Source organism: Lagenorhynchus albirostris, chromosome 1 (genome assembly GCF_949774975.1).
Source record: "Lagenorhynchus albirostris chromosome 1, mLagAlb1.1, whole genome shotgun sequence".
Lineage (NCBI taxonomy): Eukaryota > Metazoa > Chordata > Mammalia > Artiodactyla > Delphinidae > Lagenorhynchus > Lagenorhynchus albirostris.
Genome location: NC_083095.1, coordinates 125,603,964 through 125,616,431, shown reverse-complemented (window position 1 = coordinate 125,616,431; position 12,468 = coordinate 125,603,964). Strand labels below are relative to the sequence as shown.

Here is a 12,468-nt window from a genome sequence, read left to right as displayed (position 1 = left end):
GAGCGGGCCTGGTGAGGGTCGGGGGGCCATCAAGGAGGCACTAGGCCTAGGAGCTCAGGCCACTGCTCACAAGGCATTCCCTAAGAAACAAGAATAAAACGTGGGCCATGTGCAGTACCTCCTGGCACAGAGCAGTCCTGATGAGCCACAAGGCCTGTGCTGCCCAGTGAGATGAGCAAGGCACTTAGAGGAGTTACAGGCTCAAACCCTGGGGTCTCAGTACTGGCCACTTCTAGCTGATGATCTCAGTGAAGAAATGCTCACCTCACCTCAGTTTACTCAGCTGTAAAATGAAGGTGGTATGTACCCACAGGATTACTGTGAAACTCACATGAGAAAACATGAGAACACTTAATAAGCTGCAAAGCAAGTTCTTTTTGGATCTTCATTCTCTCTCAGGGTTTTATACATTCTCCCTTTAAGGGGATCTTTCCAATTTTGCTCTAAATACCGATAAAATAAGCAATAATGCCAAAGACAAGGCTTCCACTAGATAAAAACAAAATGAAAAGACAACCAACCAAACCAAACCAAAATCTAAATCTTTTACGCCAATATACTTAATATGGCTTGGACAGAAAAGTAACAAAGTGACCATGATAACGTTAACGGAGCCATAATTTGACATTATCCAAAAAGCTTCTTAGCTTAATCTCTATAATCCTATCCTGGCTTTCATTACCCCTAACACAAAGTCCTGCACATAGTAGGTGTTTGACAAATATTTACCGATTGAAATGGAGTCCAATCCCGATTCTGCCATTTATTAACCTGTATAGTCTTCAGGAAGTCATTTAACCTCACTGAACCTGAGTTTCCTCTGAATGAGGGTAAAGATACCAACTCTATTACATAAGGTTACTGTGAAGCTCAAAATTAAACTGCAGCAATAGAATTAGTGAAGGCATTTGTAAACTGTAATGATTAGTAGTTGAGGAATTTAAAAGTGAACCTCCTAGTAGTGAAACAATATTAAGCACAGCACTTTCTGAGTAGAAGTGTTACGGAACTTAAAAACACAAAAAAGGTTATGTATAACAAGTACAAACCGAACACGTTTGCACTCAAACTGAACACGTCAGCAGCAGTTATAAAACATATTTTCTCTGGTATCCCTTGTAGAATCCATTACATGCAGTAATTGCAGCAATAATCAATAAGCTAACTGAGTAAAAGATTAATCAGTTTTGTGATTGCTAATGGAATCTCCAGTAGCAGACTCAGATTAGTTTCAGAGTCCCTCTGAGATGTTCTTCAAAATCCTTAAACAATTTTAATAAGGATGTGACAAAGTTTAACATAGTTATCCAAATATCTAATTAATTTGAAACAGAGGGCCAGATTGAACAAGGGGATAGCAAATACAATTTTTGGCTTTGTTCTGTTTGCAAGTTTATCATACAATGTTCCTATTTGTTATGACCCTAATTCTAACAGCACAACTCAATCAATAATTACATTTTTTTCTTCATGGAAATCTGCCATATAAAAACTTGAATTCCAAAACAGCACAGTTAAACTTTACAAGGCACAAGTTCTCTACTGAAAGGAGAGAAAACAGTGAGAGAGAGATACACAGAAACAACTATCACTTGTTGAATACCTACTGTGTGTTAGGCTCAACACTGAAACCGAGTCCCCCTAGACCCCCTGCCAAGTTTATGATTAACGTCTCCATCCAAAATTTTATTCCCTTTCTTGTCCCGCCCCCATTCCCCTCAGAACTGAGGAGTATCAAAGAAAAGGGGGGATTGAAACCAAGCAGGACCCTTCGGGGCCATCCTAGGTACAAAAAAGCCCCTCCACATCCCCCGTTTCTTGTTTGTAGAAAAAGGCTTTAGTCTCCTAGGCTTCCCTGAGTTCCAAAGAGCAGACCCAAGCAGTTAACTATTAGGACAACAGAGTCACAGGCCTCCTAGTGCCTCCTCAGGGGATACAGATAACAATCTGATGCAAATCTTTGAGTTGTTCTATAGAAACTAAGACTCCCACCCAGGTGGAGGGAGGATGGTGACTATGTGCTGACCACAAGCACTAGACCCCAGACTGGTTGGAACCAGAAGGTTGATTCCTTAAACATCACCCTGTTACCTCACCACCAACAAATCAGAAGAAGGTCCACGGGCTGATCAGCTTCCTAGGACCCTCTCCCCTCACACTGTCTTTAAAAACCTTTGCCTGAAAGCTATGGAGGAGTTCGGGTCTTTGGAGCATGAGCTGCCCGTTCTCCTGGCTCTGCTCCCTGCAAATAAACCCTCACTTTGCTGCAAACCCCGCTGTCAGAGTTTGGCTTTCTGCACCTCAGGCACAAGAGCCCTTGCTCAGTATCAATACTAGATATTTACATTTATTCATCTAGTTTCTCACAACCCTATCCTATTCTGGGAGTATCATCACCCCTGTTTCACAGATGTAGCAAACGGTTTATCAGTCAACCAAGAAAAATACTTTTTTCATTCTAGTCCATGCACTCAGAACATAAAATGTTTGCTATTTGAGAGTCAAAAGGTAAGTTATCTCTTGTTTCTCGTACCTCAAAACCTTTAACTAAAGCAGGCTACTGGGTGGACTGCTGAGCTGGTGGAAAGCTTCTTCATTCATATCCTGTGTGGGCTAGGCCATGTCACCTGATCTTTCAGAGACTGGGGAAGGCAGCATGGTGTGGTGCAGATACCTGTGCTGGCCGGTGACTTTGCCCTCTTTCTTCAGCAACTCCCCCCGCCTGTCCACATTTTCCTCCTACCTCTCTTACCACTCTACTCAGCTTCCGGTAAGTGATTCTCTCCCCATCCCTTCTTTAAATGCTCACGTTCCGAATGGTTTTTCATCAACCTTCTCTTTTTATTTTGTACTCTCCTCGAGTTAACTTCAGCCACTTCAAAGGTTTCAATTACCAGAGGAGTCACTGAGACTAATTAGGAGCTGATGAATCACAAACCTTTATTTCCAGCCCAGATTTCTCTCCTAAGATTCGGAACATACCCAACTAGTTGTCCAGAGGCCCCTCAAATTCAACAGGTCCCTACCTCTCCCACCCCTCCCTCCTGCCCTAGGCCTGACTTCCACCACATGGGTTCACTAACCGGGTGAATGAGATCACCATGACCTAGCTTCCCAAACCAGTTATCTGGGAGTCGTCCAGACCATCTCTCTTTCCTTCTTCCCCACATCTCATCAACACCAGTCTTATTAACTCTGCATTTTCCCCACTTCTCAAATCCTCAAGCTAGGGCCCTCCATGATCTAGCCCACCTGCCTTCCCAACCTCATCTCATACCCTTCCCCCACTGTCCACGCCACACTAATCATGGGTAGCTCCTCCTGAATGCACCAGGCATCCTTTCACCTGGGCCTTTAAACACTGTTTTCTCTGCTCAAACACCCTTCCCAGTCCCCTTGTCCTCACCTACTCCACCTAGACACCACTCTCTCCAGGAAGCCTTCTCTGTCCCCAAAGCTAGATCAGGTGCTCCTTTTTTGTGCTCACAGAACACCTAATGCTTAGGCATATGACAGCATTTATCACTATGCCTGGTAGCTCTGAGTCTTTCTCATCCTCCCACACCAAACACTGTTTCCTTTTTTGTTAACTTCCCTGACTGGAGCATGAGCTCCTTGAAAAAGTGAACTATATGTTCACTGCACCTCCACCAGCTAGCATAGGGCTTGGCCAGAGAGTTGCCATCCCATAAATATTTAATGTGTGAAAAACTGGCTGTATGAATAAGCGAGCAAATCAGTGAGTGATCGCAGGTCCCAGCTCTACATAGCTGTATGACCTTGAGAAAGGAATACAATTTGTTTGTGCCTCAGTATTCTCAGCTGTAAAAATGAGAAAAATAGCTGCCTTGCTCACCTCATAAAGGTGTTAGGAAGATCAAAATCACAGAAGCTGGTATATGGAAACTTTTTTATAAAGTACTTGAAAAACATCTTAAAATAGGGCACAGGGCTACGAATCTCCCACTTCCAAGCAATAGTACATAGAAGAAAAATGGCCATAACGATAGGGTGACACAGAAACCACTAAACAAGAACACTGAAATGTTTAGACCAAGTACAGAGGCAGAATTTAACTAACTGTTTATCAAGGCTGATTCAGTATCTCCTCCCCTTCCCTCAATTACTACAGTACTATAAATAATAAAATAAGTAAAAGGGTACTATAAGGAACATTGTCTGTTTCTCTTTCTGGAAGTTCATCAAGGGCATGGACCATGTCTTGTGCATTTTATTATCTCTTATGGCAGAGGTATTAACCTGGAGTCTATATGGGCCTGAGAGATCCTTGAAATTCCTGAACTTCTAGGTAAAATGTTGCACTGTGTGAATTTCCTGGGAAAAGAATAAACAACTTTCCTCACATTTTCAAAAAGCCCTGTGTCCCCCAAAATCTAAGAAACTACTGCCGTAGAATGCTTAGCACCATGCCTTACACATAATGGCTGCTCCACAGTGTTTAAGGGGAAGGAGGCAAATAGGAATTAATACAGACGTGGTGACTACGTACTCTCATTGGTTATAACTTATTCAGTGGCAAGTCTTACATATTAACTCACATCAAATCAGACTTATTTATTATTCTTCTATACATTTATAACAGAAGGGTTTCTTAAATCTCTCCTTAGCATGCTTTCTAACAGACAACATAAACAGTACAGTATGAGGAATATACTTATAAAGAATAAGCATGCTGGCTTTTCCCTACTAATGGTAAAATTTTCAAATTCTTGTTTTGTCAATATTGCAAGCATACCCTGTTATATGTAGCTCAGTCAGTAATTACAGCAATAATCAATAAACTAACCAACTATTTGCAGTCCATAGTTAACTTATTAGTTTTCCTAGTGAAGAACCCAACAATCTTAACTCTGTCAAATGGCTACAAATTCAATTACAACACTACTCAGATGTGCCATCAGTTATACCTCCTCTCAATTACTTCTCATACTTTACATTAGAGGCATCCCCTCTGTGATGCTGTCCTCTTAAGAAGCACACAACTGCTCCAACAGTCGAAAATAACATATGAAGCTAATCTATTCTGAATACCAAATTAATAACTGTATTTACTTACCTGGCTTCAGGTCCTCCCACTCCTCGATAACTCACTGCCCCTGCCTTGAGGTGACTACAGTGTGCGCATGCTCTTCCTTAAATGACTCTAGACCAAGGGTCCACATATGGTCATGGACTGATTCGATGATGAGAAAGAAAATCACAATGAAAAGTCTTCCAGTGAAAAGGTCAGCAGGAAACAACTCTGAGGCCTCTTTTATAGGTTAATGTTACTGTACTTACGTATTTACTAGTGATTTAAAAATGAAACAGTAAGTTGGCCAAGTTTGATGATAACACTATTTGTTTTGGACAGTAAAACTGTAAAGGATGTTAGGGAGCTCCAGATGGTCTTAAAAGAATGGAGGTTGGATAGTCAACAGCAGATGAAATTCAACTTGGCTAAGTTTAAGGTGACGTGCACTGGCAGAACGAGTTTAAATTTGTATTCAGCGATGGGTCCAAAACTAGTAGGTTCCTCTCAGCTGAAGCTTTCATAGTCATCACCATCACCATGGTTAGCTTGAGGCATTGTCTACACTGACCTTTCACCTGATTTCTAAGTTGTAGCAATTCTGCCATAGTTCCGAAGTAGGAGAAGTTTAAATAACTTCAGGGAACCTACAACTTAAATAAAACAGGACCAGCAGGCCATGCGGCCAGCAGGCCAAACGGAACATTCCCTTACAAATAAACTACTTTATTTAGCCAGTTCCAATAGTGTTCAATAAAGATTCAGCCTACTGCTCAAATGCTGTTAAAAAATAATTGAAAACGTAGTGAGGAATGAGTAAAGAACATATATGTAACAGAGAAACATATATTATGAGAGAAACAAATTGTTTTGAAATTTCCAATGACCTCAATTTACACCTTTTTGGACATATTATATTCCTAGGTTGATAATTTACTGAATTCCTCTAACTTTACTGTATTATAGCAAATTTATATTCATCTTTCAGGTATACGTAGAAAATACCCCTCCTGTTTCCAGTAAAACTGGCCCTAAGAGAACAGGTTCATTAGGAGCTGCCAACAAGAGCCGAACACCTTGGTTATGCCCCACAGCAATCCTACTGCTAGAGGTCCATCATTCCCTCGCAGCCCATCTCTCTCCGGAAGAGAAGCCCCTACCACAGCCATCAAGAGGCTAATTGATGTCCCACATTTTTCTGCCCCCTCATGCCAGCTGCCTCAACATAGGACCCCAGAGGAATCAACCTGTAGTCCACACTGAGCCCTCCACAGAGACGGAGCTGAACTGGGAGCACAGCCATGTTAATGACAAAATATTGGTGGTTCAAAGCACCCAGAATGCCCTGATGCCACCTGGCTGAGGTCTGCTTGTGCTGTCTCTACGTTTGCTTCCATGAGCTGCATAATAAACTGACACAAATTTCAGTCTGCTTCTGCTTCTTGCTAGCAAAGATGTCCCAAGATATTTCACAAGAGGGGCTAAATAAGGGGCTACTACATTCTTATCACTATTTCAAGGGCATCCATATGACCCAGACAACACAGAGAAGAGAGTTAAAATAATCTGCCTCTGAAAAAAAGTTTCATTCTTTGACTAGGATGAGAAAACAGAACAAAAACTTTACTTACAGCTTAGAGCATGTCACTATTTGAGTAAAAAAAAAAAAAATGAATAATTTCCACAACTATTTATTTATTTCATTCCGTTTTCCTGTCTCACTCTTTTCACTGTTTCTCCACCCTGCCAGGAGAGTATCGAGTATTATCACTTGTTTAGATGGATCACGTTGAATTAGGGGACTAACCACTCACTGAAGACCGAGATGACTATGCCACATACAAAGTTAAGTTCAAAGTAGGACCAACTTAATATGGAGCATGTTTAAAAGCACCATGCAGAAAATGAGGTTCCAATCTCTGCTCTTTAAAGAAAACTTTCTAATAGCAAAGGCCCTGAGGCTACTGAATGTTCAACAACTAAGTGGGTAACAAATTCTGTGGTAAAATTCAGCCTTGTAGGAAGGACAAAATCTTGAAAACTTCAAAAGCCCACAAAGTATTTGTCTGTATTCCTTTTCAAACTCAGGTACACTAACATTCTAGTAAATAGCATTATTTTTTGCTACCAGGAAAACAGTAGTATTTGCAAAGCTTCTTTGGCAGGATCTCAATAAATGCCAAAACAAAAACATCACTTAAAACCACCAGGAGAGAAGACTGGACGTCCAAGACCTAGGTCTGTGTCCAGGCCTTCCCATTCATTAGCAATGTGACCTCAAACTGAATCTGAGCTCGTTGAGCCTCAGATTCCTTATCTGTAAAATGAGACAGCTGGACAAGACCTCTAATGTTCCCTTCCAACTCTCCTTGAGCAACCATGATTTTTGAGGCAGTCTCCAAGTTATGCATGCTAGGATAAAGCCAATCATATCCCAATTTACAAGGTGCTACAGAGGTCAAAAAGTATTTTCCCTCATGGTACCCAACATCTAACAAGGTACACTACCGTCAAGTATACCAAAGGGAATACTTACACTCCAATGAAACACAAGGTCCCTGCCATAATGGGAGGCATTACAGTTAAACTCATCCCATACTCTTCCGGCAATGTGGAGAAACCGTATAAAGAGAGAGAACCGGCAAAATGAAGAAACGTATTCTTATTAATACTGTGCTCTACTCATATAAGCCTCTCAGTATTGAGAGAACTAGGTGTAATAAATCCTTTACTAGCCACAGGATTTAGCAAAAACAAATAGGAGTCCATTTACAAAAGCAAGATGTACTGCTGGGTTTCTTGATGAAAGGTCACCTAAAAGCAGAGGTTAACATAAAAATAACCTCCTCCTATAACTGGGTCTCAGTGATAAATAAAGCTTATGATGAATCAATAAATAAGGCCCAGCACTGCTGTACTTGATGCTATAAGGAAATGAGGCCAGCACTACCAGACAACAATTACAAAAAGATGGAAGGAGAAAAGCAGTATACTATTCAGTCTTTCTGGAAAATGAGAGGAGAAGACAAGAACAACAAAAAAATTTAAACTACTTTAAGGGAATATTTAACAGAATCCTTTAAATAATTAGCAATGATCAGGTATTTAGTTTTCAGGATATGTAGCTTGGCTGTACTTTTTTCCTAGTAAAGCATTTCAAATTCTAATTAAAAAAATACTTTATGGAGAAATTAAAAAGATACAATAGCGTCAGAGGACAAGCCATGATCCCAGAAGTAGAATATTCTAACACCGTAACTTACAAGAAACTACGCTATAAAACAGATTGTTGATTAACACAAACTCATAACAAAACGCAGAGAGCGATCACAATGGTGCTGTAATAACACTTGGCTGCTGAATTCTCTCAATACATTAAATATCTACCTGAAGACCAAATTACTTTACATTTTCTTAAAAGACAATTTATTATAGCTTTGTTTTCCTCTCATTATCTCTTAAAAATATATCTAATGAAGAAAAGAATACAACTTCTAAATAACTTACATAAAATGGTACTAATGTGTGACAACAGACTTTGGTTTACTATGTTGGTTATTATTTAACAGCACACAACCACCTATTGTCGTGACAAATCCTTACCACAATGAGACAGTCCATGTGTCACATGTATCAAAATCCACTGTATGCCATTATTATGGCACACAGAAAATTAACAGCTTAAGGCTGCCAGCAATTTAAATAATTGATAAGTTTTCAATTAAAAAGGCAACATTTTCAGGTCTAATACAAAAATCTATTTAAATTACTGATAAAAACTTATGCTTCTGTGGGCCCAAAGCCATAAAATGCTTAAATCCAAGGGGAAAAAAAAAAGTAATTCTGCAAGTGTCAACTCAGACACTGTAGTTTTTTTAAAAGAATGTGTAAAAGATTTATGGTAAAAGTATGCCTAGTTTTGCTTTCCCCATATGGTTTTTAAAGAAATACTAAGGTGACTACAAATTTATTGAATTCCACATGAAAAACATAGCTTTTTTTTTTTTTTTAACAGTAAATACGTGGTCATCTGTCAGTATCTTCCCTATCGCACCACCCAAATCCTGGAATCAAAATTTTTCAGAGCCAAACTGAACCTAAAAAATAAAGGCCAGGGCTTCCCTGGTGGCACAGTGGTTGAGAGTCCGCCTGCCCATGCAGGGGACACGGGTTCGTGCCCCGGTCCGGGAAGATCCCACATGCCGCGGAGCGGCTGGGCCCGTGAGCCATGGCCGCTGAGCCTGCGCGTCCGGAGCCTGTGCTCCGCAACGGGAGAGGCCACAACAGTGAGAGGCCCGCGTACCGCAAAACAATAAATAAATAAAATAAAAATAAAAATAAGCATGTCACATTCTCAGGAGAGTTAGCCAATCTATTATTACTGTGCTAGACCTTTCAGCAGACAATCCTACTCTGCCTTTCAAGGTACTGATGAGCCCTGCTCTAAATTCTCAGGGCACAAAGACTCTCAAATAAGTTAATGAGAAGTAAATGGGAAATTGACTTTTCCTACTCTGTGCTCGTCTGAATGCAACGCTCTGTTAATCATGCCATCCTTCTTGTTCTCTTTCCTCCTACCCTAAATTAAAACTATTGGCGGAAACCCATACAGATATTTCACAGTTTTCATCACGACGAAAAAATATCCTGGTTAAAGTTGAGGTCTATCAAAAACCTACAACCTAACCACTGGCTGAGATCAGAGTCTCACTGAAAAGCAAGGGCCCTGATTCCATCATTTCCACCATAATACCACTTTGCATTTGTATAGAACTTTTAACTTTTCAAAGGGCTTTCACATCTATTATCCCATTTGGTCATTACAATGACCCTGTGCAGTAGAAAGGACAAGTATTATTATCCACAAGTGACAGATGAGGCAACTACAGCACAGAAAGGTTAAGTGTTTTGCCTAAGGCCAGGAAGCCAGAGGAGAGCAGTGGTCTCCTTGCTTCCAGTCCAATGCTCTTTTCGTCAGACCACTAGAGAAGGTTTCGTACACAGACTGCAAACTCAGAAAAAATAAAATAAAATGAACAAGAGAAAATAAAATAAAAAGAAAAGAAAAGAACAAATCAGGGCTCAGGGAAGCTATGTCTCTTCATTGTCACTGAATTATTCAAGCTTAGTATTAAAGTTTTAGAAATGTATCCTTTTTTCCTGTTTATCTACTTCAGTCCTGAGACAAATGTTAATGCAAATTTTCACTGAAATTTGAAACACAAAAGAAAAGTCATTTTGGGATATATTCAAATCACTTAGATTCAGTAAGTAACCCTGCAGTTCATTTTGGGGTGGGGTGGTTAGTGCATAAAATAACTGAGAGTACATCTTAAATCATGTATCCATATTAAGCCTGCAGCTACATTATAACTATGGTCTGTTTGTAAGGGTGAAAGAGATCTCCAGTTGAAAGTAGATTTTGAAAAATTTTTTAGAGCCCAGGGGTTCGTTTTTAATGAGCCGTTACTTTAAGTACTGCATAAAAAATACAGGAAATTGATAGTCCATTTAGTCTGCACCATACCTAATGCAAAAGTCATTAAGATGCATTATTCTTAATGTTCATGATATGATCAGTAAGTGTCTTTTGAAAAGAATGCCCTTAACTTTCACGTAAGGAAATCTTTAAAAATCTTATATATTATACAGAAAAATGTTATAGCAACTGTGATTTACTTTTATATCTTCACTATGCCAAGAAACAGCATCCTCAATTACATTAACATTTAAAAAATAGTCTTCATTTGTAATATACTTACATATGACAGCATTGCCTTCATTTCTTCATCACTTCTCACTGTAATTCGATCACCATCTTCATCTTCATCTGTTTAAAAAGCAATATAATACAAGTGATAAGATTTGCATTTTTTAATGTACAAAACTATGTTATCTGGGAACATAATACAACTGGTTTGTACACTTGATATCCAAATCCTCAACACCATATCTTGTGGATGTTAAGGTTTTTGGTTCGTGGTTTTGTTTTTTAGTTTAGAATACAACCAGAATCTCAATAAAGAACTAAAAATTTTAGGAACAGTTGAAAATTAAAATATTGCTCATGTCATTCAAGACATGTATCTAAGTTAAAGTAAATATAGGGACTTCCCTGGCGGTCCAGTGGTTAAGACTCCGTGCTTCCACTGCAGGGGGCACAGGTTCAATCCCTGGTAGGGAAAGTAAAATCCCCCATGCTGCACGTGTGGCCAAATAAATAAATAAATCGAAATTTAGAAAATAAAGTCAATATAACTGGAGTATGACTGAACAGGTTTGGTTTGGAGAAATTTAAAATCCAAAGAAAGGCCAGTTTTATTTAACTATTAGTACTTTTTCCTTTCCCACACGGCACCCCATCCCTCTATTTCTCCATTCTTCCTCTCTCCCAGGCAACTTGTCATGTCATAATAGTATAATAAAAATGGCTAACATTTACTGAACACTACCGTACACAAGGCACTGTGATTTATGCTCCATACCCCCTTAAAAGCCTCACAATGATTCTATGATGTGGACAACATGACTTGATTATTATCATTCCCTTTTTACAGAACTGACAGCCTAGTATAAGGTTAACTTGCAAAGCAACTCTAATACAGTTCTCCTCATAACCCACCTGATCTTGTAGCTCTCTATTTCTGAACTGTTTCAATTGTACTGGGTACTCTCTGACCATAGTAAGCTTCAAATGGTGATTCGTGCTATTGTTGAATAATTTAATGGTCTTAAAACTAGAGGATACAGACTTCCCTGGTGGCGCAGTGGTTAAGAATCCGCCTGCCAATGCAGGGGTCACGGGGTCAATCCCTGGTCCAGGAAGATCCCACATGCCGCAAAGCAACTAAGCCCATGCGCCACAACTACTGAGCCTGCCGTGTAGAGCCTGTGAGCCACAACTACTGAAGCCCACACGCCTAGAGCTCGTGCTCCGCAGCAAGAGAAGCCACCGCAAGGAGAAGCCCACGCACCGCAACGAAGAGTAGCCCCCGCTCACTGCAACTAGAGAAAGCCTGTGGGCAGCAACGAAGACCCAACTCAACCAAAACTAAATAAATTAATTAAATTAATTTCTTAAAAAAACTGGAGGATAATAAGACTTCACAAAACACTTAACCAGAATGGATATATTTCAGTAAGTGGATCACCGAAGCAGCCACATCTATAAACAATGTACTTACTTCATTGATCCTTCTCTTATTTAAAATAGTTTTGAAATATGTCTTCAAAACTGTTTTAATAACCTGAAGATAAACCAAGTGAAAATTTCAGATCTGATTTTCAGCCCAAAATGGAACTGGCCATCTGATTACTCGCTCATCTATACCATCTGCCAGGCAGGACCCAGAATGACTTTTGGCTATTTCTAAATATTTACTTAGCTACTTCATCCTTCTAAAGATTAAGATCTGTCAACAGGATAACAGCATATG

General features: G+C 39.7%; 1 protein-coding gene across 9 annotated transcripts in view; it reads right to left on the bottom strand.

Annotated features, from left to right (window-relative positions):
• The window catches only part of MAP2K5 (mitogen-activated protein kinase kinase 5), a 262,889-nt gene that overhangs the window by 232,405 nt on the left and 18,016 nt on the right, over positions 1 to 12,468 (bottom strand). For 8 of the 9 annotated variants that reach the window (XM_060152940.1, XM_060152910.1, XM_060152922.1 and 5 more), the window contains one exon: positions 10,795 to 10,862. In XM_060152940.1, the coding sequence (XP_060008923.1) occupies positions 10,795 to 10,862 (68 nt within the window). Of the gene's footprint in view, positions 1 to 5,077; positions 5,165 to 10,794; positions 10,863 to 12,468 lie in introns of those variants that run through there. The other variant, XM_060152986.1, reaches the window with a different exon arrangement.